Raw genomic sequence first — 27,672 nt, 5'->3', positions numbered from 1 at the left:
GTTTACGTAATGTAATTTATTTATTTTTAGTACATAGGTAACATCATGTGGTTTTACCATATTAAAAAACTATTAATTGCATTTAAAAAATTACCAATTAAAATTAATATTCCAAACATTGATAATTTCTAAGTTTGAACCCAAAACATATGTTGTTTGAATTCTAATAATAGTTAAGTAATAAAATTGGCTAATTTCTAAAATTATATTTAATTAGTCATGGTACATTAAAAAAAATTAAAATAAGTCCTTAATTTCTTTATATTGTATTAGGGACCGTTTAATTTGTGTCTATTGTCCATATTTCATAAATGTTTAATTTAATAAAGTTTGATTACCTAACATTTCATTGTAAATTATATGAACTAAATTAGAAAAAAATTTATTGGACAAAGTTTGAATTCAACCATTTTAAAGACTCTAATTACATCAATGAAGGCAGAATAAGTGATTAAATTTTTTTATCCTAAAAGGATGACTATTTTTTTTTTAGTTTAACAAGATGTGTGAATCAAGCACTCGAATTTATAACATTTTGATCAAAATATATGATTTTACTTTATCTAGATAGGTTTAAGTTAGCTCGATCTTATGAAATATGGTTTAATTAGACAAATTGTAACTAAAGCGTAATTTAACTAGCCAAAAATATATATTTTTTATCTTTAAGTTTTTAGTTTAGTTTTTATTTGCTCCATAGATTTAAATGTTATACTTTTATCATGAGTTTTTGAGTTTAAATATTTGGTTCCTAAATTTCATAGCGTTTTATTTTTACCTTCGAATTTTTAGTTTAGTTTTCATTTACCCTAGACCTCAATACTTTACACTTTGATCCCAAGTTTTTACTAATATTTTATATTGATAATTGATGCTAACATTTGGTTAACTAATTTAAATGATGTAACCTATCTTTATTAATTTGAATAATGGTTGAAAAATTTAGTAAAAACTAGTTTAATCATAGTTAATTTAGTTCCTTTAAATTAATTAGTATACACTTACACCAATGTCTAAAATGAGTATTTTAAAATAATTAAATTTGAAATATAAATCTTGAATCTCTACCAATCGAAAAGCTCAAACAAAACTCAAATCTCAAAACTCAATTATAAAAATTTAAAATCTTAAAACCTTAAAATTAAAGAAAAATTAGGATAATTATTTTAAATGATAAAATTATTGGAAATATTTTTAAATATAGCAAAATATCACTGTTTGTCACTTATATAGATAGATATTTATATGTGTCTATTATTGTTTATCATTTATAGATAATAATATTTTGTTATATTTGAAAATAAGGTAACTCATTTTGCTATATTTGAAAAAAAAAATTGTAGAGACTGAGGAATTCTTTCCAAAATTATATCACCTACTAAAATATTAAAGGTTGAAATCTTGGACCCTAAAGAAAACAATAAAATAGTTCGATTAGGAAAATTTAAAGCGCATATTATATCTAACAAAGAGAAACTAAAATTAGGATTTTTACAAAGGGATGTCGGTTGCAGGAAGCAACCGCTAGATATGTTCGCACCCGATCCACGCGGTGAACTTCCATGGCCAGTCCTTCTCCTCCACCAAGATCTCTTCTTTCGCAGCTTCTTTCTTGTTTTCTCTAATGGCGGGAACCAGAAGAAGAAGGACCAGATCCCAATTCCCCCATTTTACCACCAACCCCTTTTCTCCTTCAAACTTCTTTTTGTTTACATAACCATATATGCCCCAACTTCTTCTCTTCTCGCCTTCCAACTCAAGCAATTCTTTCGATTTCAATCAATTTTTTCTATCCCAAACCCTTTCTTATTCGTTCGATTCAATTCCCCTTTCCCCTTTTCCGGAATGAAGTTTGTCGTTGATTGTTTCTTTTCGTTATGGATTCTCCGCTGCCCTGTTTGGGTTCTTCTTCTTAATTAAATTCCATGTGTTTCTCTATGTTTTTATCATGCGTCTCTTGTGTTTATGCGTCTTTGGAATTTTGGTGTCGTTTCTGAGAACTGTAATTGGTGGTGATTTGGGAATCAAGCTTCGCGTTAATGGGGAATGCTGATGATACTCGTTGTGTATTTCCTTTGACCAATTTGCAAATTGGGTTTGTTCTTCCTTCCTTTACCTTAATTCCTGTTGTTTCCCTATTTGTTTTCTTTATTGTTTGGTTTATCTGATTCTTTTTGTGTTTGTTTAAATGAATTCGCGTTCAACCTGTTTGATGATATTCCAAATAATTTGAAGGATTGATCATTGTATTTGTAACCCTGTTGATGAATTCTTAGATGAGTTTCTGTGTCCAGCAGATATCAATTTTCGGTGAATAGTATATTTTTTCAATGTTTTACTGTTTCTCCCCCTTTTTCTGGTTGACCCTTTCATCATTTCAGCGACCTGCAGTCGTATCTCTCTGATCTTAGCCTCTTCTTGGCACCTGAGAGTAAAAAGTTTTACATCTTGGTGGACAATCGGCCATGGTTGAGAGAATTTGGTTCTCGGCCTGCTCGCTTGTGGCAGCTGATGGTTACGAAGGTTTATATCAACTTTGTTTAATCCTGTTAAACTTTGTTTATTAATTTTCTGATGTTTAGAACTAATTAATGTTCTAATTTTCAGTCGAGGCTCTCACCTTTTGCAAATAGGAAAGTACGGAGGGATAGAAATAGTGAACGGGTGGCTTATCAGAGACCCAAAATTACTAAACCAAAGAAGTCCCTGCGGTGGTTCCCATTGATCAATGCAGTAACACTGTCTCGAAAGAAACTTCTACTTCCTATGCCTCCTGTGAAGAACCTTAGAAAATCTTTTGTCCTAAACAATGAACTGCATGGAATATTGTATGGTTTTATTGTTTTTGAAGTTTCATGGAACAATGTTAGAGGTATAAACTACTTGAATGAGCTTCAGGTACCAAGCCCCTTCCAAATGCTTTGTCTATTGTCTGTCTTGTAGTGTCTGTGTTTAATGATTTACATCTCACCTGCAGACGGATACGTCTCTGGCCATAGAGGCTAAATATATGCAACGATGGGAATTTGATTGCATATCTCAAGCTGCTGCGAGCATACCTTCTTGGTTCTTGGGTTCACCCGCCGATGGCCAACTGTTGAAGAATTATTTGGAATCAGCCACAGGTAGTTGTTACTTGTTAGTGTTTCTGATTAAATTTGACCTAGATGATACTAGAAATGCAAGTATGTTCATTCTGTTGTTCGTGCGGGGAGGCTTGGAACGGTGCATTGATTTGTGTTGATTTTTAGTTATTTGGTTCTTTCTATATCAATGATGATTCACATAGAGCTTTGTTTGATAATGTCCTTGGACTGCTCAGAGTCTAATGTTTTGTCTAGCCTTTGTAATAATTGACATAGTTTCAGGCTATGGTGAGCTGATGGCTAGTAAACTCCCTAGACCTCTCCAACAAATTCTTTTTGTTCGAATCTCTAGTGTGTGTGTGTGTGTGTGTATGTATATATGTATGTGTATATATATTGCCTGCAAATGTTCATTTACTAATGTGCCATGACTATTATCCTGTTTTTATTCTAGAAACTGCATAGTATGGTTTGGCTTAGTCTATTTATATGATCTAAGCATGTCTTTGGCTGTAATTATTGGGTAGCAGATGGCCTAGAAAGTGTCCACTTAAACCATTTAATTTTCAATACCATTTTTCAGGAGAAATTTTCTACGATGCTTTAGATGATTTTCATGATGTTGAAGACAGTTACCTCAATAGCATTCCCATTATGGAGGACGAGATTATCTCTTACAAAAACTTATACATGAATAATGATTTTCTGGAGTGCACCGATGGTGAACAAAACCTACATTCTACCACGGCAGAAGACAGCACAAATACACTACAGACACCTCCTCCTACTGGTCCGAACAAGAGAAGAAAAGTTACAAAATTTATTGGCCCAAATAATGAAGATGATACCTATCTGGAAGAGAGGAAAAACAGAATTATTGATTTGCCCAGTGTCCCAGAGATTCATGATACTAATTGTCAAGATGTAGTTGAGGCTACACAATACAAAGATGTATTAATTTTGTTCAGGTTCAATGATCGGGACCTTCCATTCAAGTTAAAACAAGTAATAATGTCTGATCTACGGTTGCTCACCTTGTTAGAAGCTGGTCTTCCATCCTGGGTCATCTTCCTTCAATCTTACCCAGTGTTTTGTCATCTCTATCGTCCTTGGATGTGCCCTTTTGCAAGAGCATTATATGTGCTGGTATCAGTTATCACTGTTCTCATAGGATTCTATGATTTATACAAAAATGTCCCACTTTTGAAGGCAGCAGCGTCTCGTTTGTGTGGACCCCTTTTTGATTGGATTGAGACTTGGGAGATGGTATCAAGGATCAAATACTTGGGAACAATGTTGTTCTTACATAATTTTGAGAAAGCTCTTACGTGGTTTCTTACTATTTCACGTACTACACGATCTTTTCTTTCAATCCTGGCTCAACCATTGGCAAGTCCTGTCATGGAACTTTTAGGGTTCCTACTTCCTGTTGGTAGTACTTTTATCGAATTTGTGGGGAACTTCTTTTCAGTAATCTGGGATGTCATTGAATTTTGTTGCACTATGGTTGTTGACTCAATCGAGTTGTTGCTCTTGCCAATATGGTTCATAGTCTCAACCCTCTGGAGATGTGGTAGGTTTATATTGCTTTTTCTATTTATTCTTGATCTTTTTCAGTGAAGTCAGTGTTTCACTAGATTTCTAATGGCCTTCTTTTCTTTGCAGTAACAATGATTTTGCTTCCTATATTGTGGATCATTTCCGAAATCCTATATGCTCCAATTAGAGCGGTCCTTTCATTAGCTAGTTTTGTCACTTACATATGCACCGGCATTTATGATATGTTCGGAGGCATACAAATTTTTCTCAGTAGTGTTTTTCAAGTTGCTTCTGTTTCAGAGGTAGCAGTTGCCACTTCTGAGGTTTCTGTTTTGCGTACACTTTGGAATGATCTCTTCTCTCAGGTACCACACTAAAGAATAACTACTCATGTATACATACTTTGGCAACTTTGCAATTATTGTGGCAATTTCTTTGCTTCAGGTTTTTCGAGCTGTTCGAAGTATATTAAATGGATTTGTTGCCTTCTTCACTGCTTGCAACAGACATCGGCTCAGGTAGGCTTTCTTTAGATTTATACCAAAATTTTCTTCTCAGTTGGTAGGATAATCTCACAATGCCCCATGCTGGAAGTGTGATGACAAGAGTGGAAAGAAGTTAACAAGAGTCTGCTAAGTAAACATATAAATGAACTGAAATAAATTCCTTTAGAAACTTAGTCCTCCCATGGGATATCCAATAATACTTGCCACTAATTATCACTTCTTCCGTGATGCAATAGCATCTATAATCATGTACAGGAATGTTTTGAAAGATTATCTGGACGAATGAGAGGCTCAGAGCAGGAAGCAAGTAGCAGTAAACATGTATATATGCCCCATCGTCTGACTAGTATATATGGACAGGTTTTTCCTCTCTCATTCCCTCAAATAAGTAAATTATCAACTATTCCCATAGTTCTTTGTGTAGTTTGAAGTAAAATTTTGAAGCCCTCGAGTATCCAAGATCTAATTCCCGGCATTTTGCAACGATTTTGTGGTGTTTACAGTCCATGGAAAAGCGCAAAGATCACACGGATTAGAAGTCTGTTGGTTTAAGCAGATGATTAGGACACATAAGATACATTTTCCCTTATGCATATTTAGTACAATTTAGTCAAAAGATACGGTTACAAGCAGAGCACGTCTTAGCAGATGAGGCAGTCTAATTATACTGTACAAAGTAGCATGAGTTTTTCCTTTTCCTACTTCAAAGAAAATGAAATCTTTGAGCTATATTAAGTTGATGAAATAACATGAATTGTACATCTTTATACCTTTGGTCCTTCCCATAGAGGTACTGTAAATCACTAGATGTAAATAACTTGTAAATTTAGTGTACAAATTTTCCTTGTTTCAAAGGTTTTGATTTGATTGTGTGAAATAGATTGGTTATATATTATACTACGACAAGGAGACAGAAATTGCTCGTACGGATCATTTCAGAAATTCCTAACACAGAAATTGGTGCTATATGTTCCAATAAAGTTCTGAATGCGTTCTGTATTTTTGGTCTCGTGATTGGTAAATTTGAGTTGGATGAGGCTAAACTTTTTTCAATGTCTTCCTTGTTACATATAACTATGACTATTTATTTATTTCGATTCTGTTCTCTTCTTGGATTGGTTATGGTTCTTGAAAACTGGATTTGAACAAAATTGATGAAAGTTTCTGGATTTTTAACGGAAACATAATCTTGCCACGCAAGTACTATTCTCTAATTTGAACTTAAATTTATTTATTTTTACTCTGAATTTTTAATTGAACTCTACGATTAGTTAAATGTTGTACTCTTTTTCTATCTAAACTATGTCAAATTACTCATTAATTTAAAAAGAAAAGTTTATATCATATCTTAACAAGGAAGACTCATGAGTTATGACCTACGACTTACTAATCGGTAGAAACGTAAAGGACTTGGAAGTTCTTTTAGAAAGTTAATACAGTGAAAATGAATCTTCAAAAGAACTTAATACGATCACAAAATTGGCCTCCTAGATTCACTATGATATACATACATGGCTTAGAATTGTTTCATTCTGATATTTAAAACAGGAACTTCATTAGACATATTATTCCAAAATGTGACGTAGAAGTTAAAACGGAACGAATATTGAAGGATCGAATCAACTCTCTCTCTCTCTCAACCATTCTTTGTGGTTCCAATGAGTTCATGTTACTTGACTCATGACTCCGAATCATTTGACCACTCTTATAAGTTTTATCAAAAAAAGCTCACAACATGATGAAGACGACGAGACTGGTGCATAATATTCAACTTTCCAAATATGCTACTAATGCTTTCTACAACAACAAGCCAAGAACAACGAATACGAGAAGATAACATTGAACTCACATCGTAAAGCTTAAACTTTGGGAAGTATTTAGGGAATCTACACCTAATAATAAACCTGCAAGAATCTCTAAACGACCGACATTTTTCCAAATCAATGAAAATACTAGTACTGATTCAGCACCAACAGCACATATTTTCAACGAGTAGATCCACCAGTTTGGTGCAACATTGCATCAATCTCATCCCCATCCTCCATCTCTAGCTGGTAAAAATACATGATTTGATTAAGGGGAAAAAAAAATACATGAATTTAATATAGGATTGCTTAAAAAATATGAGAAAAGGTTTACCTCATCGGGGGTTTGCTCTGCTCGAAGACGACGACCATCAAATAGAAAAGCAATGGAGTTCAAATCCACAGATTGTCGATCACAGTAAGCATTCATTAGTTTCTTCAGCTGAGTGCTCCTTTTAATCCTGAAGAACACCTCATTTCCATCCTAAGTAAATAAAAAAAGTGAGGACTAAGGGGTCAGTCTTTCATCAATATAAAGTCAATGCTTTCTTTTGGTGAAAAACTGTAACCTTTATTGAGAAAAATGAAAGAATGTACTAAGGGATACGAAAAAAATAAGCCTACAACAGGAATCCAAAAACTGCAGGAAGAGATCAAGAAAAATTTTACTCTCCTGAATAGTATTTCTATAACCAACAAATTGGTGTAATTAACAACAAAGAAACGAAAAGGAGAAAAAAGTACAATAATTGCAAGAACGTGATAAAGAAGAAAGATGTTGAAAGGAAACTCTAAAAAGATCAAGTGAAACAAAGAAGAAAAAAGAAACTCAGACATGATGTCAGAGGAAGACAACAGACGGAATGTAAAAGGCAAGTTGATTCAGTCCCTGAAAATTCGCAAGGAAACAAGAAAAAAGATTGGATCAATCACTCCAGAATAGATTGAGACAGAAATGGAGCTAAGCATTCAATAAAAACTTCAATCACCATGCTCTCCCTTGTCAAGAAAAAAAAATAAATAAATAAATAAATAACTCCTCAATGGATAGATTAAACACGTCTTCCAATCAAACCACCATCATTTGTATCAATAATCACAACGAAGACCACAAAGCAGCACCCTTCCCAAAGTTTATTAAAAAAAAAAGCCACATAGATGTATATTTCCATGGCATGTGTAAATTCTTTAGATTGCTGACAGACTTGTGTTACTTCTTCTAATGCTTAGGCATGTGTCAGCTTTTATAGTACTATTCTTATTATTTAATATAATAAAACGGCTCAACTGAACCTTTCATTAAAGCAGTGAAAGAATTGTGAGAAACCCAACCCATAGTAGCTTAAAATATCCAATCTATTTTTTAAGGCTTGGTTTAAAACACATAATTGAATCTTTAAAATACATCAAAACCACTTCATTGGAAGTGATATTAGAAAAACACAAAAAAAAAAAAGGAAGAAAAGAAATTATTTCGTAATGTATTCCAACAAAATGAATAAAAGAATACTACCAAAATTCAGAGAAACCCCACAAATGATTTAGTGTCCATGCTAAAGATACACACCAAACGCGCTATTTATAAAAGAATACAAGAAAATGTGTAATCAATACTTGATAAGGCTACATCCCAGCAGGTATTTGATCCCCAAGTGATAAATCCATCCCAAGGAAAAGTATACAAGAATAATATCAAAGAATCACTAGCTTATCTGGGACATGACGGGAGGACCAACTCTCAGTCTTGTATCCCAGAGAGTAGTCTATAACAGCAAGGGAGCTTCGAAATCTTTTCCAAGAGATCAATCAAAGCTACGACAGGATTTTGTTCCCCAGAGTGAGTGTAACAAACAGAAAGAAAAAATGGAACAGCCTGAATGCCTACAAAACTGCTAATGTTACACAAAAACGGAAACTAGAATTCCACCCACCACTTAATTCGATTTGCTAGATTCAGAGAAGGAAAGTTTCAGAACCATTATACTTGCCAAATACAACCATCGCACTTGTCACATATAACTCCAATTTTAAAACGATTTAACCATTTCTCTTCCCCTTTTTCAGACTTCAAATTTCGCGAACAACCAAAAACGAATTCAACAATAGAACCCCATCAAGCCTATAATTTATACTTCTACTTGGGTGCCTGCTGCCTAACCGACATCTTCGAAAGAGAAAGAAAAGACCAAAACCCAGAAAACGTCAAGCGATCAAATGCAAATGAAAGAAAGATCAGCATTAGAAGGGTTCAAAAATGAACTTAATTTCTCAAGAAAGAAAGCAACCTGGCCTTTGACCTTCAGGTTGATATGCGCCGACTGGTCGTTGGGCTTCTTGTCTTCCTCCTGCTGCGTATTTGTGACCCCCGACATTCTTCAATCTTCGCCGATTTACCAGAAATTAGGGCTCAAATCTCCCGATTTCTGACTCGTGAAAAGAGGGAATTATTTTTTGAAAAACTAATTTATATTTATAGTAGAGTACCATTGGGCCACTAGGCTGACACTATTGGGCCTATTACTTCACTAATGGACCTAATTATCAATATATGCTGGACCGGCCCAAAAAATAGGTGGATATTTGAAGTATATGTATATATATACAAAGAAAGGAAATTTAGCATTTAATAACAATTTGGCTTTTAAAAATTAACTTTATAGAGACTATCTTACCCATGTGTTTTTTATGTTTTATTATCTATTTTTTATTTATGTTTTCAAAATTCAAGTCAAATTTTAAAAGCTATAAAAAATAATAGTTAGTTTTAAAAAAATTGTTTTTGTTTTTTAGAATTTGACTAGAAATTCAAGTGTTTATTTACGATAGATGAAAACCATAATAGATAAATTGATAGGAAACAAGTGTAAAATTCAAAAATAAAAAACAAATGAAATTGTTATCAAATACATCTATCATAAGGTCATTCATGGATCAGTTTACTTGATTGATTTTATTGGTTTTGACATGTGTCCTTAGTTTTTTTTTTTAGTACAACAATTACAAAATTACGAGGATGAGGGATCGAACATTTGAAGGAAGAAAGATCGTATCAATTACCGTCAAGCTAAGTTCGCTTTGACATGTTAATCCCTTAATTGAATTATGCTAAAGTGGACAACTATTGATTAATTTGGTATCAATAATAATTTTGATGGCAAGTGGACATAATAGATTGAAAATTTAGGGCATGTTTAGTAGAGAATCGAGATTTTGTTTATGTTTTCATATGCACGAGTTCAACAAATATGTATTTGGCAGACAATCCGGGTTCTGTTTCTCCAAGCAGTGCAAAACCTAAAAACAATACTTTTAGTTTTCGCTCTATCCAAATTTTAAATTTAAATTTCGAAATGCATAATTGTATTATGTAAAGATAAATACATTTAAAACTATATAATATATCATGTTATAAACTCAATTCATTTTTTAAAATATAATATGTACTATGTAATAAATAATAAATTATACAATATTACAAAACAATAACTACAATAAATTATATTCATAAATAAGTTAATAATAATTTATATTAGTGAGTAACTACAATAAGGCTTATGTTTTATATATAAATATAAAGTATCAAGCACATGTTGAACAATTGTTTAAATTAGAATTCAATTTCTGAATCTACTACCAAACTCATATGTGATTACATGAAATATAATTTTGTTTTCATTGCATCGTTTGTTTTTTAATTTTTGTTTTCAGATTCTCTAACAAACAGACCCTGAGTACGTGATAAGAATGGTTTTAAGACTAAATGAGTAATGTAGGTTATAGTTTATACCCATATACAATATTTATGGTAATTTGTTCTAATTATGCTAGGTAATTAGTTAATAAAATGTCTTTCTCTCCCTTCAATCAAATCAAAGAAAAAAAATTAGAATCCAATCACATTTAATTGAGGTAGAGTGTAGGATTTCCATTACATTAGAAAAAGTTCTCACAACTCTCTCTCTCTCTTTTCAATTTCCAACTATTTAGCATAATAAGAATGAGATTTTTTTTTCCTTGTATAAGTACTGAATTGATAATTTGCCACAAAACTTTGTTCGGCGTCCTATCAAAATTTAATTAAGAAGGTGAAGTGTAGATTTGAACCTCTTATCTTTAAAGAGGCGATAAAATGTCTAAACCATTTGCATTATGTGTGAAATACTCTTTTCACTTTCTTTTTCGACGTGAAGCATTTGTAAACGAATAATAAAGACCGAAACTATAAAAGTGGGTGGTCCCTAAAAATTATTTAGAGAAAAATGAGTTAATGAGAGAAAGCAAAGGGTGTGGTCCTTATGATTTCCACTTTGGCTTTGCAACCAAATAAAATGAATCTCATGGCCATTATTATCTCTTCCATCCGCAACTTTTGCCCTCCCATGTTCTTCTCCACTCTCCTTTCTCCTTGCACCTCATACTTTGATCCATTGAATCATTTTGGACATGTTTAAGAATCGAAAAGAGTTGAAATTACTTTTATCATTTTTAAAATCATTTCGATTCATGTTTTTAGTCATTCAAAATCAATTTTGATAATATGAAAATTGAATTTCAATGTTTTAAAGTAATTTTAAGTGGTTAAAAGTGTATTTCGGAGTGTTTTTGAAAAAGACAAAAATGATCTTAACAAAATTACTTTCAAACATGCATTTAGGTTGTTTTTCAAAATCTTTTTTGTTTAGGTCATATGGGATAATCATTTGGTCTCATGTGATAATTATTCGATAGATTTTTTAAAAGTAGATATGTTATTTCACCTATTTCTCATGATGTTTTCATCTTTCCTTAATAAACATTTGAATTCTTAGTCAAATTTTAAACACAAGATTAAATTTTTTAATAATACTTTTTGACTTTGAAAATTTTTCTTAGATTTTGAAATCACTTCTTAAAAGTAGACAACGAAACTAAGAAAATAATTGTTATTATTATCCAGCTTAAAATGCATGCTAAATTTTGAAAATTAACCTAAAAAAATTTTAAAAAGTTATTTTTGAAATTTAGAAATCGGTTAAAAGTTCAAATGTTATTTGAAAAAAAGATGAAGATCATTAGAAAGAAATAGTGAGAAAACAATAAAATTTTCAAAAGCTTAGACTTATGTTTTGTAATCATTTGGTTTTTTGTTTTTATTTTGAAAATTAAGCCTATAGATATTACTTCCTTCTGATTTGGAAAACAATTTTTCTTTTATATCATAGTTACCATAACCGTGCATAACCTCCCACTCAAGTCGATTATTAAAGAAAAAGATTAATTAATTATCATATAATTAATATATTATAAAAAAAATATAATAACCAACTTATCATATTATATTTATAACCTATAGTTTTAATATTTCATCATATGAAACATATAAACCATAGTTCTTTTTCTATTTTATGGTATTTAATATAAATCATATTTATATTAATTCCTCCAATGATTATATATCAAATACATCATATCAATTATATCATATATAATTGAATTAATTTAATTATATCACATATAATCAAATTTTCTCTTGTTAATTTGAACACTTCCAATTAACCCAAAATTCGATTCTCACTTGAACTCATTGAGCTACCAAGGGGACCTTATGGACCTGTAGCTTGAAGCTCCAACGGTACGTGAATAACTGACTAAACTCTTTAATCACGAGATCCACCATCTGTTAACTGTTGGTCATTCCATTAAAGACCGACAGCTGCACACTTCGTAGTACAAATATATTTCTGTGTCCGTTGGATATAACCAGTCAACAATGTGATGACCCTTCAAAAATTACTCGTAAGTACAGCTAGACCAATTTACCGTTTTACCCCTATAGTTATATCTAACTCCTTAAGTACCACTGATTCCTCTAATGAACAATAAATCATAGTCCTACTATGATTAAGTCCTCTCTTCCTAAGAAAGGGTGTGGGCACTATGTTCAACACCCAGAATCAGCCCTTATATGAGCAATTTATCTACTTACTCTTGCTTCGGGGAAGGAGTGAATTCCGTCTTGTGTAGCTGAGTTCCCAACTCTCCAATTAGACGAATCCCTAAAATAGTAAGCTTGTTGAGTTGGCAATCTGGCCACTCTCACCCATACAAATCAAATGACTATCCTCATGAGTAAGAGTTCCCAACTTACTCAGAATTGAGGTCATATCACCTATGGTCATCCTAGTGAAATGTAAGTCTCAATTATCAACGACGTTATATAAAGAAACGAATCATTTCGTGGTCCAGTCTTATACAAACACTTTGTATAAGAAACCCCCGCTCACATGTCTCCACATGAATGGTCAGGATCAGACCATTTGTAGCACTTTACAACACTTGTAACATCTACAAAGTGGGTCGTATCCATAGTGTCACCATGTCACCAGGATAAGGTATCCCTCATTTATCCTTATACTACAGACCATTTAGTTTATTACTTAAGGCATGATCTACTTGTATGTCTCCACATACATGTTTAAGTTACATTAAATAACCTCGGATCTTAGTTTATTGGATTGAGTAAATGCCTATAAAATAACACTTATTTTATTAATAACAATATCTTCACAAACTGTTTACAAACTACAAGACTATAAGGAGAATTAGGACACCAATCTCAACAGTTCTCTCATTAGAGTTCCTTCATAAATGATAACCTAAACAGTCTATAGTAGATGGATAAAGTTTGGTACCTTATTCTGGTGACACTATGGAAATGACCCGCTTTGCAGATGTATAAATGTTGTAAAGTGCTACAAATGATATGATTCTGATCATTCATGTGGAGACATGTGAGCGGGGGTATCCTACACAAAGAGTTTGTATAAGACCAGACCACGAAATGACTAATCTTGTTATATAACGTCATTAATAATCAATTTTTCAATTGTGATATATATAAGCATTATGTTACAGGGGGTGCAACATGTTAGTAAGAATTTAACACTCGTTTAAGCACAATTGAAGGATCGATGTACCTACTACTGAAAAAGCTTTATCTGAATCTAATGTTATAGCATCTTCATTGAAGGATCCTATTGATGTACCTACTGCTGCAAAAGCTTAATCTGAATTTGATGTTATAGCATCAGATGGAAGTGCCAAACCCCGGAAGAATCAATCTTTGAGTTCATTACTCAAGTTTTCAAGCCTTGTCAAGTTAGTTATAGCTTAATCTGTGTACTTTTACTCTAAAGATAACTTTTCATTTCTATATTTTTTTTTTCTTTAGTAGTAATTGTACATAGAATGTATTACCTTAGTTGTTTCGTTCCTACTTTTGTTGGAAAAAATTCAACCTATAACTTTGGTATGACTAGATTTAATTGCACGATTATTTTAATTTTGTTTTGTTTTTGTTGGATGTATCTATATGACCCTACAAAGTAGATAATTAGATTTTATTTTGTGCATGTACAGGTAAAAGAGAAATGTTATTGTTTCTAATTTAAAAAACGATATTGTTGGTTTGCATGTACATAAGAATTTTTTTTTTCAATAACAAAACGATGATAGACATGTGATATCGGATAATTAATAACAAAAAAAGCAGGTGAAAAACCAACGTTCAAGATAATGCTCAATGCCGGTTGAAAATCGATATTGAAAATAGTATTTAATGTTGGTTGAAAACTGATATTGAAGATAACTGGCATTGAAATCTTGGTAATCTATAATGTCGGTTTAAAATCGATATTAAAGTCCAAATTTGTAGTAATGACTTTTACAAACGATTTAAAAAACCAAGCTAAATTATGAAAACTAAAACAAGTAGCTTTTATAAACTTGTTTTTATTTTTGGAATTTGGTTAAAAATTTAACCATTATACTTAATAAATATGCAACTTATTGTAAAAAATGGAAATGAAATAGACTTAATGTTCAAAAATTAAAAACAAAAAATAAAATTGTTACCAAACGGAACCTTAATGATTATCAAACCTTGTCTCAAAAAGTATCTAACGCGTTTTATGGAATTTGTTGACACAACTAACTCAACGATTGTGTGACATGCTTATGGGACATGAATAATTTGAAAATTTAAGAAATAATGAACAACATAAAAAATAGATAATTGGATAATCAAGTTCGACGTGCAACAACAACATCTATTTTAAACAGTATACTAAATCTCTTTTTTGGTTCTTTTCATTTGTTTTGAATCACTTCATTCTTGACTTATGTTAGTCCAAACCAAGAATATTATGTTTTTATATCATAAAAATTACTTAGAATCAAACATGAAAGTGTTGAAAATGACTTTTTGGGCTCAGGCCAATCGAAAAAGTAAAGGAGAGTGTGAAGTTTTGTCCCACATGGATAGTTTTAGAATTGCCTAGAGGGTATAAATACCAATGAGTTCTACATAAGAATCAAAAGTGAGTTGATGATGGAAGTATAATCCTTTCACCCTTAGTGTGTTATTGTTGTTGTCTAGGTCAAATTGTTGACTTTTGATTGTTGGAATTGTTATTGGTCAACTTGGTATCTGACATTGTAGATGTTAGCAACACAGATAAAATGCCTCTTATAGAATCAAGAAGAAGTAAGAGACAGAGAATTGAGAAAAATTTTGATTCTTATTTTTTAACTACTTTTTTAGTTGAGAGGCCAAATGATATTGACTATTAGTTTGCATGTATGTACCTTATAGATGAGGATCCTAAATCTTACCAAGAAGCCTTAAGTTATGTAGACTCTAGCTTATGGAAGGAAGCTATTAAGAGTGAATTGGATTCTCTAATCATGAACCAGACTTGGAACTTAGTAGATCTTCCAAAAGAGGAAGTAAACCTATCAAGTGTAAGTGGATTTTCAAAATGAAAATGAGGCCAGATGGTTCAATTGAAAGATACAAGGCTAGATTGGTAGTAGTAGGGTATACACAAAAACAAGATGTTGATTATTTTGACACGTATTCCCCTGCAACAAAAATAGCTACTATTAGGGTCTTGATTGCGTTGGCTGCTATCCATGGACTTCTAATTCACCAAATGGATGTAAAAACATTCCTGAATGGTGATCTAGAAGAAGAAATCTATATGGTACAACCTGAAGGTTTTACAGCTGTCGGTAAGGAAAACAAAATATGTAAACTAAACAAATCTCTTTATAGTCTTAAACAAGCTCCCAAACAATGGTATGAAAAATTCAATGATGCTTTGATAAAAAAAAATGGGTTTAAGGTAAACTCTTTAGATACGTGTGTTTATTCAAAGTTGTTTGGAGCAGAGTGTGTGATTATATGTTTGTATGTTGATGATATGCTCATTTTTGGAACAAACATAGAGGTGATACGTAATACCAAATTGTTATTATCTTCCCATTTTGAAATGAAAGATTCAGGGGAAGCTGACGTAATACTTGGTGTTAAGATAAAGAAAAACTATTTGTGCCAATCACACTACATTGAAAAATTACTAAAGAAGTTTGATTGTTTTGATGATCCTCCTGCAAGAACACCTTATGATGCTAGTATATTTCTTAAGCAAAATAACAGTGATAGTATATCTCAGTTTGAATATGCAAAGATTATAGGTAGAGTTATGTTTTTAATGAACTATACTAGACCTGATATTACATATGCTGTTAGTAGATTGAGTAGATATACACATAATCCTGATAAACATCATTGGAGTGTTTTTCGTCGTCTGTTAAGATATCTTAATGGAACCGTGAACTATTGTTTACATTTTAACAAATTTCTTGCTGTTTTAGAAGGTTATTGTGATGCTAACTGGGTATCTGATAATGCCGAAGTCAGTTCTACAAATGATTATATGTTTTTACTCGGAGGAGGAGCAATATCATGGAAGTCTACTAAACAAACTTGTATAGTTAGATCCACTATGGAATTATGATTTATTACTTTAGAACTAGCAGGACAGGAGGCTGAATGGCTTAGAAGCCTACTAGGGGATGTACCATTGTGGGAAGACATCAGTACCAGTATCTGTGCACTGTGATTCACAAGCTATCATAGGTATTGCCAAGAACAGTGTATATAATGGCAAAAGGAGACATATACGTCTTAGACATGGAGCTGTTAAACAATTATTAAAGGGAGAGTCTACTGCGACTTAAACATGGGACTTAAGCCCTTATAGGATTCTATAGCCCTTTATTTGGGTAGTCTATTGTGATAGACTTGGTGGTCCATAATCCTTCATTTGGGTGGTCCTAGTCCGAACTTGATGGAAAGAACTAAAACCTTTTAAATTCCATAGCCTTTTTTTTGGTGGTCCTGGTATGGACTTGATGGATACGTGTAAAGTATTCATAGCTCAGTTTTGAGTAGTTTGTCTTTGACATACTTGATGAAGAAGGTCCTAGTATGGATTAGACGAGAAGTCTTTATAGCTCAGTTTGAGTGGTCTATTGCGATAGACTTGATAAAGCAATTAACGTAATTGTGAAGGTGTGGCCGCCTTCTATGAAAGAGTTTGAAGGTCTCTTTCTAGAGCTTTCACAGTGACCCGAGGTTTATGTGTATGGCTATAATAAGTACACTTTATATCGCAGAATCGAGAGAAGGACTAGGAGTAAGGCGTGTTGTAGGGGTCTCAACCAATGTTATTGAAAGTTCAAGAGGTAATTCACTCTTTCTAACAAGGTTATTACCCTACTTCACCATGCATCAATTCAAATCGTTAGATATTGATGTTTTAGTCTGATCTCCTTTATTTGCTCAGAACACCTATTTTTTTATTTTTATTTTTCATTTAATCTTTTATATTCTTTGCTTGTTAACTTCTATAACAGTCATTTGTGGGGGATTGTTGAAAATGACTCTTTGGGTTTAGGCCTATAGGAAAAGTAAAGGAGAGTGTGAAGTTTTGTCCCATATGGATAGTTTTAGAATTGCTTAGAGGGTATAAATACCAAGGCATTCTAGATGAGAATCCAAAGTTATGGTGGAAGTATACCCTTTCACCAACCCCACTTGCGCGAAAAAGAATTAAATTTTTATTACTTATCCTTTTATTTTTGTTTAATATTGTTGACTTTTGACCATTGGAATTCTATCCGTTATTGGTCCGTTGGTTTTCGTCCATTAACAGACCTTTCCATTTCCACCCGTACCGTTCTGTCTGTTGGTGTCCTCCCCTCCTCCTCTATATAATCTTTGTTCAAATTTGTGAAGAGAACATACAACAAATTTATTCTTCCTTCTCCACTTCGTTTCCATTGTTCTGAGCAACCTTCTCTCCAGTGCCTGCTTGAATTTGGAGGTTGCGTTAACCTTGGGGAACAATCGGCTTAAGCGATTAGCACCGAGGTCGCGCCGTATTTACTTTCAGGACAGTGATTTTTCCACGACACAACAACATTCATGACATCTGATTCAACAGAAAGTTCAAAAAAATTAACTCTGTAAAGTCTATGGACTAAAAAGACACCATTATTATAGTTAGGTGATTAATTAAACAAGTAATTCAATGAAAATTCAATGAGAATTTATATTTGAGTCATTATTTTTTTAAAATCCATGTTAATCCTTATGCTTTTGAATATTTTATTTTGAAGTACTTTTGTATATGCTTATTTTTGTACTTTTGTAGAATTTTCCTATTACACTCAATAAAAACCTAGCTAGGCTCACTATTTTCCAAATTTAGGATGTGATTGGAAATAATTATGCATAATATCATGCACGACTATCTTTTTCTTCTTCTTTTCTTAAGGGTATGTGAAGTAAATGATTAAACCTCATATTTCAATATTGATAGTACAAGTTCATACCAGTGTTTATATTGACATGTGATGCTGGAGTTTTATTAAATACACCATATAAAAATTCAACAAGAATTTCAAATAATCTTTTAATGCGCATTTTAAATACTAATGATATTATTTCTTTTGAAAATACTCAAATTGAAATATAGTGAATTGAAAGTGAATAATTTTTTCTTAAAAAAATATATATACTAATTAAAATAAAGAAATAAAAAACCAAAATAAAGAAAAAAAATAACTTGTATTTTCATGTCCTAATGGTTTCCCTTTTTTTAAAAAAAATAAATAAATAAAAAGAGTAGTGACTGTGACATGCTATAAACTTGGAAGTTTCGGGGAAAGAATATAAGGATCATTTCTTTTTCTTATTTGACAAGTTGAACTTTAATTTGGACAATTTTCATTGACTTCAAAGCTATTTTGTTACCAAAAATTTGACTATAAAAATATTTAGTGAACGAAAAATTAGCAGAAAATTGCGCGAAACGACAAAAAAACATACAATTTGATGAAGACGTATACCTAACAGTGCTTTGACATTAATTTTCCTTTTTGTTTTCCATTAATGTTTAAAAAACTAGCTTATATACTGATAATTAATAATTAGCTTTAAGAGAACTCACAAATAAAAAAAGTTATAAAAAAATATAACTTGAAATTAAGGAAATCTATTACACAAACACGAATATTCCACGTATAGTCCTGACAATTACAGAAATAAAAAAATAAAAATACTGACAACTAATTATGCAAATAACACCAAGTATTTTATAACCTAGTTCAGTGATATACCCACCTATGTTTGAGGGTCAGTATGCCTGAGAAAGATAAACTCACTAATATAAAACGTTAAGCATTTACAACGTTGTACTTTTCTATAAAGTAATGATAATTATAGTGACACTCATAAAGCCTTACTTATTGTTAATCACCTAGACTCTCCCTAGATGTAAGACTCATTCTCGATAGAACTTAGGTTCTTCCTAAGTATATGAATATTAGTAAAGAATCACTTAGGCTCTTTCTAAGTGTGAAACACCTTCTTTCTAATGATTTATCTTTACACGTTCAAATGAAGACCGTTCCACTTTATAGACTTAGGCTCCCCTAAGTTTGAGAACACTTTCTCAATCAGCGTTATCTTGAGATCCCCCTAAGGATAGGCTCCCTCTAAGATTAAGAATATCTTCTAATTCACAAAAAGTCTTAGGATCTGTTTGATAACATTTTGGTTTTATTTTTTCTGTTTTTCAATTATTTTTTAAAGAAACATACTTGTTTGATAATTATTCTCGTTTTTTGTATCCAACGTCGGTGTAGGCACACACTTCTAGCTTTCCTTTTATAGGTTATAGGTTTGAATCCTGTTTGAGGTAAAAAAAAATTTACATTTTTTAATTTCTTAATTTTGCAATATATTTATATTTGTGTAATTTGTAATTTGTAATTTTTTATTATTTAAAATTAGATACTATTTTAATTTCTAATAGGTATATTTTAAATATTTTTTGAATTTTGAATTTCAAATTTTGCGATATGCATGTTTATAAATTATTTTCATTTTCATTTTTTATTTTTAGTAAATTTAAAACTAGTTAGAATTTTATAATATAAAAATTTTATTCACACATTCATTTAACTTAATTATAATATTTTACAACCGCGACATATATATTAGATATAATTGGATTAGATTTCAGTTAGTATTATTTAAGATAAATGACTTGAGTGAAAGATAATATTTCAAATAAAATGTAAATGATTTTTTTTTTTTTTTGAAAGAAAGCAGATGACTTGGATGGAAAACAATTGTATTAGTCATAAATAATATTTTAAATATATATATATATATATATATATATGCGCGCGCGCATAATTAAATTATATTTGAACTATAAAATAAAGGGAAAGGTAAGAAAAAAAAATACAAGAAACGAGAAATAAGAAAAAATTATCAAACAAGTTTAGGGCCTGTTTGGTAGGCAATCTGAAACAGAGTTGTATTTCGTGTTTTTAGATATATGTTTGGTAGCAGATTCATAAATTCAATTCTAATTTAAACATTTTTTTCAAAATGTGTTTGAAAATATATTTATAAACTATAAAACTACTTATAGTTACTTACTAAATACTAGGTTGAATATAAACTATTACTAATTTATGAAGTTATTTTATGTTAAAAATTTTGTATAATTCTTATTTTGTAATATCATATAATATATATAATATACTATATATTACATATTTCAATTTTAAAAAAACAATTAAGTTTATAATATAAAATACTATATTTGTTATTTTATTTATTATTTTTAATATAATTATGCATTTTAAAACTTTAAATTCGAAATCTAAATACTCTAAAAACATAAAAAAAATTGTTTTCAGAATTTATACTGTTTAGATTACAGAATCTGAAAATAGTTATCAAGAATAAAATTCAGATTTTCAACCAAATACATAATCGTTGAACTCAGTAAATCAAAAAACATTAAACATAATTTGAATTGCCTACCAAACATGCCTTTATATTTATGTTTCTTTTTTTCAAGAAATAATAAATAGTTAACAAACATATTCTTATTTCTAGTTCTTAAAAAGCAAAAAAATGTAAAATAGGAAACAAGAACTAGAAAACAAAAAACAAAAAACAGAAACGTTATCAAACGAACCCTTAACCATCACAGTACAATATGCCACAAAAGACTGATTAGACTCCTTACTTTGGCCTAAAAGGTTGTTTAATTTAGTTTTTCATTTTTTTTTTCAATCCTCCTGTTTTTAATATCTTATTGTTTTATTTTCTCTCGCATCCCCTCTTCGATTTTGTTAAAAATTACTGTGAAATTGTTAGGTGAATTGATTTGAAAAAAAAAAAGAAAGAAAAAAAAGAAAGAGTAAGCAATTGAAAAACAGTGGTCAAATGCTTTGTAATTACTGTTTTATTCAAAGGGAAAGTCTAAATTTGTCTCTAATTTCCAATTTTGAATACAAATCATCACTATTATTAGTTAAATAAACGTGATTATTTGTGAAAATAAACACACGTGCCAACACTAAATATGTTGCATTAAGAATTCTTTAATATTCAATTTCAATTTCAATTTTTTTTAAAAAATTGAGCAATTCAATAATCAACGAACACAATTTTAGAATGTGTTTGGTTTAACTTTTTCAGGTGTTTAATTTTAAAAATGAGGGTTTGTTTGAATTGACTAGAGAAAAAAAATATTTTTTCAAAAAAGTAATTTTTATTTCAACTATTTTAATAAAAATTGTTCAAAATAAACATTAAAAGTATTTCAAAAGTTATTTTGAGTGGTTACCAAATATTTCAATTCTTTTTTCCAAAATAACTTATTTTCAAAGTTAAACATTTGAAAAGTTAAATTAAAAACACTCTATGTCATATTAATAGTGAAAAGTTATTTTGGAAAAAAATATTCCAAAATTTGAAGTGATTTGTAGTCACTCAAAATAGTTTTTAGAATATATTTAAAGTGTATTTTAAGCGGTTTTTTTCAAAGAGTTTGAATGAAAATTACTTTTTATTAACCTATGCCGTATTAATAGTGAAATTGTCAATTGATTATAAACCAAATGGCTAAGACATTATATGATAGGTTCAATTTCTCTTTTCCTACATGGCCATATATTGAACTAAAGTTATGATTAAAAGGAGGAAAAAAAAAAACACCAATTTGGTAAAGAATCTAAAAACAAAAATTTGAAAACAATGGATTAAATGAAAACAAAGTTGTATTTCATATATTAAAATATGTATTTGATGGCAGAATTCATAAATTGAATTTTAATCTAAACAATTGTAAACTAGTTGTAATTGTCCACTAAATATTAGTTGACAATAAATTATTTTTAATTTATTCATGAACATGTTTTATGTTAACAAAATTATAATTATTATTTTATAATATTATATACTTTATAGGAAAAATTGAATTTTTGTCCTTATGATTTAGAGTAAGTTAAATTTAAGTCTTATGGTTTATAATTACAATTTACCCCCTATAGTTTAATAAAAGTTTCATAATAAATAGTCCTCGTGGCATGGTCTATTTACAAGGATTTGACAAACTATATGAATTCTTAGAACTAAATTTAAAATTTTAAAATTATATGAACTAACTTTTAAATTTATCCAAATCATAGGGACCAAAGTTGAAATTTAACCAAATTTAATTTATAATACATTACATAATACATATTTTAAATAAAAAAATTGAATTAGGTTTATAACATGATATACTATATTTCTAAATGTTTTTATTTTTTATTTAATATGATTCTGTATTTAAAATATTAAAATTAAAATTTTGGATACAAATAAATATAAAAATATTGTTTTCAAAACTTGCATTGTTTGGATCATAGAATCCAAAAATAGTTTTCAGAAATAGATTAGGGTTGTCAGGTAAACATATATTTGTTGAACTCGGTGAATCTGAAAACATAAAATAAAATCGAGATGGATAAAGCAATGCCTATACTTGAAGAAAATTTCATTCGAAGTCTATGTCACCATGTGCCCGAGACGATGCAAATCGACTGACGTCCTAAAAAGGGTTAATTTTAAAATAAAATAAAAATGAGTCGTCACCAATCTTTTTTACGGTGTGATTGGGCACCAAAATAAAATAAATAACTTTTAATAAAAATGGTGAGAAATTATTAGAATTGAGGAAAATTTTCTCACCACAAAAATGTGAGAAATTATTACAATTTCTCAAAATCTGTCATTAATAACTTTTTAATAAAGGATGTTTTAGAAAAATATTAATTAAATTCATTTTTTTCTTGGAATCAAATCTCGAAAAAGTGTGGTCTTAAAGAAAACAAATTATTAGAAACCTTTTGGAAATAATATATTAATTTTTAAATATTCAAAAACACTTAGAGAATGTAACTCAAAGAAAAATTTTTGATGACTTAAAAAGAGTTCTAGAAAAAATTTTTAAAAACTTAGATAAATTTACGTTAGAAATCAAATAGGATTTAATATAAACATTGCACAAATAAAAAGATAACTTAAAAAACATGATAATAAGTTAAGTAAACGTAAAATAACATTTAAGATTTTAACAAAAATATATTGGAGATTGATCTCGAACTCTCAAAAAATCGATTCCTCACCTTAAGAATTCTAGAATATCGGACTCCCAAATTTCCTAGATTTCGTTCGTCAGAAATTTTAGAAAAACGTCATTGAAACTAATATTTAAGAAAAGAGATTAAAATTCATTTAAAAAAAATTAAAAATGAGTTAATTTCAAAGACTTGAAAATAAACCTAATAGTGTTGAAAATGCTAGAGCAATTTTACTTTAAAAAACAACATTAATTTAAATATGTAAAACTATGTTGGCAAAATATGTAAATTAACAATGCATTTAAAGCAATAAACTAACGAACAATGATATTTACATAGATATAAATTTAATAAAGCATATTGGAGGTCGATCTTGGACTCCCAAAGAATCGACTCCTCACCTTAAGATTCTAGAAAATCAGATTCCCAAATATTTCTAGAATCCATCGTTGGATATTTTTTTCAAAAAGAAAATTAATTAAAAATATTAACAAATTTAAGCAACTATTAACAATATATATATATATATATATTAAATTGACCATAAAAAAGAGAAGAAAAATATATTATTTAAATATGCACATAAAAATATGGGAAGATGCTAAAGAAACACTAATCAATGTTATAATAAAAAAAGAATTAAATTTAAAAACTAATTATAAACATAAAATAAAGATAAATATATAACGAACAAAGTTTAAGAATAAACTAACAAATGAAAGAAATAATAAAGAAAAAAAATAACAATATTAACGAAATTGAATTTTTATTTAACTAATTTATCTTTTTTTCCATCAATTTTGTCTTACTCCCTTATTCTCTCACACTTTAAACACTCTAATTTTTTCTCATCTCTCTTATTTTGTTACTAAAAAGAAACTCACAAAGAAAATAAAAGAGAAGTAAAAACGAACAATTAGTGGAAAAAAAAAAAAGAAAGAAAGATAAACAACAAGATATGAAATATAAATAAAAGAGAAATTCACAAGACAATAAAAAAATAATGTAATAGAAAGGAAAATGGAGAAAATAGCAAGAACAATAACCAAATATCTAACCCTTTAGTTTTTTTTTTCCCTTTTAAGGGAAGCTTGAAGAAAAAAAAAGGTTGAAATCCAAAACACTAAACTTTCTTGTTGTTTGAAGTATGAATCATTGGGACCAAAACCCTAACTAAGTTAGAGTTTTTCTTGTGTGTTGGATTCTTGACATTGTAGTGAATTTTTTTTGGTAGAACTCTCCCTTGATGTATGTAAGAACGAAGGCCTTATAGTTTCTAAAGAAGAGAGGATTTGGGGGTATAGTTGCTATTTTTTTTTTTTTTTTTTTGGAGAAAGTTCGGTATTTAGAACCAAAAAACTTTCTTCCAAATGTTATTTTCTTTTTATTGATTTTTATTTCAAATTTGAAAATTTATCAAACTTGTCTTATCCTTAAAAAGGAAGGACAACTTTAAACCAAAACCAAATTCAAAATTTTTCCATATTTGCTTTGTTTTATGTTTATTTCTTTTTGTACCTTAACTAAATTGGTTACTTTAACCATAAAATGTGGAAAATCATCAAATTAAAATTAACGAAACTAAAACAAATTAAATTAATAATTAAATTGATTTTAAACAAGGTCAGAGAAAAATAGGTGGCTACAATCTATTTTAATGTTATTAAATAGGAGTGCAACAAAAAATCTAAACATTATATAGAGAGCAAAAGTAACAAATTCAAAACAAAAGCAAAAATAAAAATGAAAAATTAGAAGAACAAAAAAAAAAAAAAAAAAAACTAAGAGTCAAATCGATAATAAATCAAATAATTGATTTTGTTCTTCATTGGACAACGATTTGGATTCCTTTTTCATAAAACCAATTAATTTTGTTTGGTTCTTGATAATTGACCCCAAAACTTACAAAATCAAACCAACTTTCACACTTACTATTAAGTTTCGGTTGGCTTTTCAGCTATTAATTTTAATTAATTAATTAATTGATGTTTTGATGATAATAAAACCTGCTTTTATTCATTAACATGAGTATTTTGAAGTGTCTATTGTGTAGAACTCAGAACAATGATTCCAAGGAAATATGAACCATTCAAATCAGAGTTCAAACGAAGAAGATATGACTGAAACAAGTTTAGCGGAAAAATCTCAAGCTGACAACGTGGCAGAAGTTTTCTCATGAAAGTTGATTAATTGAAAGGTGTCATTTGAAGCAATAGAGGAGCGACATATGGTAATAGCTAGTTTTAGACACATAGTGGGCATTTTATTTGTTAGGTTTTTAAAAGATATGATTTGAAAAGATATATATTATTATATTATTTTTTGTTTGTATCTAACGACTAGAATTTAAAACATCCACAATTGATTTTTCTTTTCCAAGAATCAGTGGCCCATCACTAGTTTTCCTCTCTTTTTAAACTCTTCATTTTCTCAAAATTAAATAATAGTTTTTATTATTATCAATCCTTCACTCATTAAGCCACCATTGTTACTCGATCTCCAAGTTTCAATTTTCTTCTTTTCATCTTCTTTTTCAAAGAGATATTTTATGTTGTGAGTATTGATTCAAATTTGTAAATTCCATTATTTTAGAGAGTTTGTCGAGTGTGCTATTTATTTTTCCAAACTATTATAAGGGTTGCTCTTGATCCCAAAAAAAAGTTGTTGTAACGATTTGATCCTCAACCATGGAAAAGATCAACCCGAGAAAAGAACGTTGTACGGTTTGACTTTAAGCCATAGAAAGAGTCAAGTTTGTAGTGACATATCCAATAGGAGCTTGGGAAGTAGATGTAGGCCGGTTGTGCCGAACCACTACAAAATTTTCGGTTGTTAATTTCTCTATCACTCTCCTATTTAATTTTAATTTGTTATTATATTTTATTATTTGTAATTAATTGCAATTTTTGTTCTTGAAATTAACGGCTCATATTTGATTATTTTGATAGGTTGTTCTTGAATTTCTATATTCAACATCAATTTTGTTACTAAAATTAAATTGGGTGCCTAAAAGTGTTAGTTTTAATTATTTGGCTATTCTTGAATTTATTTGCATGAATTTATTATTTAAATTACTTGTTAGTAAAAAGTTTGTTAATTTGTTTAATTATTGAGTAAAATTAAATAAACCCTATTCAACTTCCTCTAGGGTTGCCAGGGTTGTCATACCCATCCTACAGTTTCATTTTATAGCATGTATTAGGTGTTTAAGAGCTAACTTAATCATCTCGTTGTTGGGAAAAACTAGAGAAATTAAAAGAAAACAGTCAAATTAGAAAACACACAAGAATTTACAAATAAAACCAAATTCAAATTCAGAGAAAAACCACAACCCATAAATCCACTATGTGAATGATCGTAACAATTACATAAAATAATTCTCTCCCAAGTCCCAATTTAGAACCAAAGGGGTATAGACTTCTTTTATAGTACTTAGAACCTATAACTTTCTTAAATATTTTCGATGTGAGACAACTATACTTCTAATAAATCTAACTCGACTCCATAGCTAGTGTGAAGACGAATTAGAGTATGATTGCATGCAATCATGGTCGACAATTGGTATTGAGTAGCAAGTAGATTCTCTGCAACTCCACTCAGAGATAACTTCCACGTCGTTGAGTCATCACTTCAACATGCTTCAAGACGACCACATACGCATGTCTACTACGCAAATTTTACTTTTATTATTACGTAATATAATCAATTTCCCAAATATTCAAAATTATTGATTTGAAAATACAATGCCACGTGGTAGGATGTCTATTTCAATCTCATAGGGACTAAGGACTATACATGAAAATAGAATCATATTATTCATTACGGAACTATAAATAAAACTAAACAAAATCACACCCCATCTTTTGCACGTGCTTGTCCAGTCCTTTGAACAATGTAAAACGAATAATCAAATTT

At 29.9% G+C, this 27,672-nt stretch overlaps 2 protein-coding genes across 3 annotated transcripts; one reads left to right on the top strand and one right to left on the bottom strand.

The window, feature by feature from the left end:
* Positions 1–1,427: 1,427 nt before the first annotated feature.
* On the top strand, positions 1,428–5,985 carry LOC120088275 (G1/S-specific cyclin-E protein). Of its 2 annotated transcripts, XM_039045460.2 has the most exons (9): positions 1,428–2,095; positions 2,382–2,523; positions 2,608–2,898; positions 2,978–3,125; positions 3,670–4,659; positions 4,752–4,990; positions 5,070–5,143; positions 5,368–5,491; positions 5,635–5,985. In XM_039045460.2, exons 1-9 carry the CDS (start codon positions 2,040–2,042, stop codon positions 5,665–5,667), a joined length of 2,097 nt encoding a protein of 698 aa, XP_038901388.1. In that variant the 5' UTR covers positions 1,428–2,039; the 3' UTR covers positions 5,668–5,985. The 2 variants fall into 2 exon arrangements, with proteins under 2 accessions (XP_038901388.1, XP_090162392.1); XM_090306266.1 differs by having other exon boundaries at positions 1,452–2,095; positions 5,368–5,710.
* Positions 5,986–6,812: 827 nt separating this feature from the next.
* On the bottom strand, positions 6,813–9,373 carry LOC120089493 (small ubiquitin-related modifier 1-like). The gene is made up of 3 exons (XM_039046981.2): positions 9,222–9,373; positions 7,271–7,420; positions 6,813–7,182 (listed from the first exon to the last, which is right to left on the bottom strand). The coding sequence occupies exons 1-3, from the start codon at positions 9,306–9,308 to the stop codon at positions 7,117–7,119; spliced, it is 303 nt and encodes a 100-aa protein (XP_038902909.1). The 5' UTR covers positions 9,309–9,373; the 3' UTR covers positions 6,813–7,116.
* Positions 9,374–27,672: the final 18,299 nt, after the last annotated feature.

This window comes from Benincasa hispida, chromosome 10 (genome assembly GCF_027475165.1).
Source record: "Benincasa hispida cultivar pf3 chromosome 10, pf3_genome.v1.1, whole genome shotgun sequence".
Lineage (NCBI taxonomy): Eukaryota > Viridiplantae > Streptophyta > Magnoliopsida > Cucurbitales > Cucurbitaceae > Benincasa > Benincasa hispida.
This window is presented reverse-complemented; position numbering and strand designations above follow the sequence as displayed.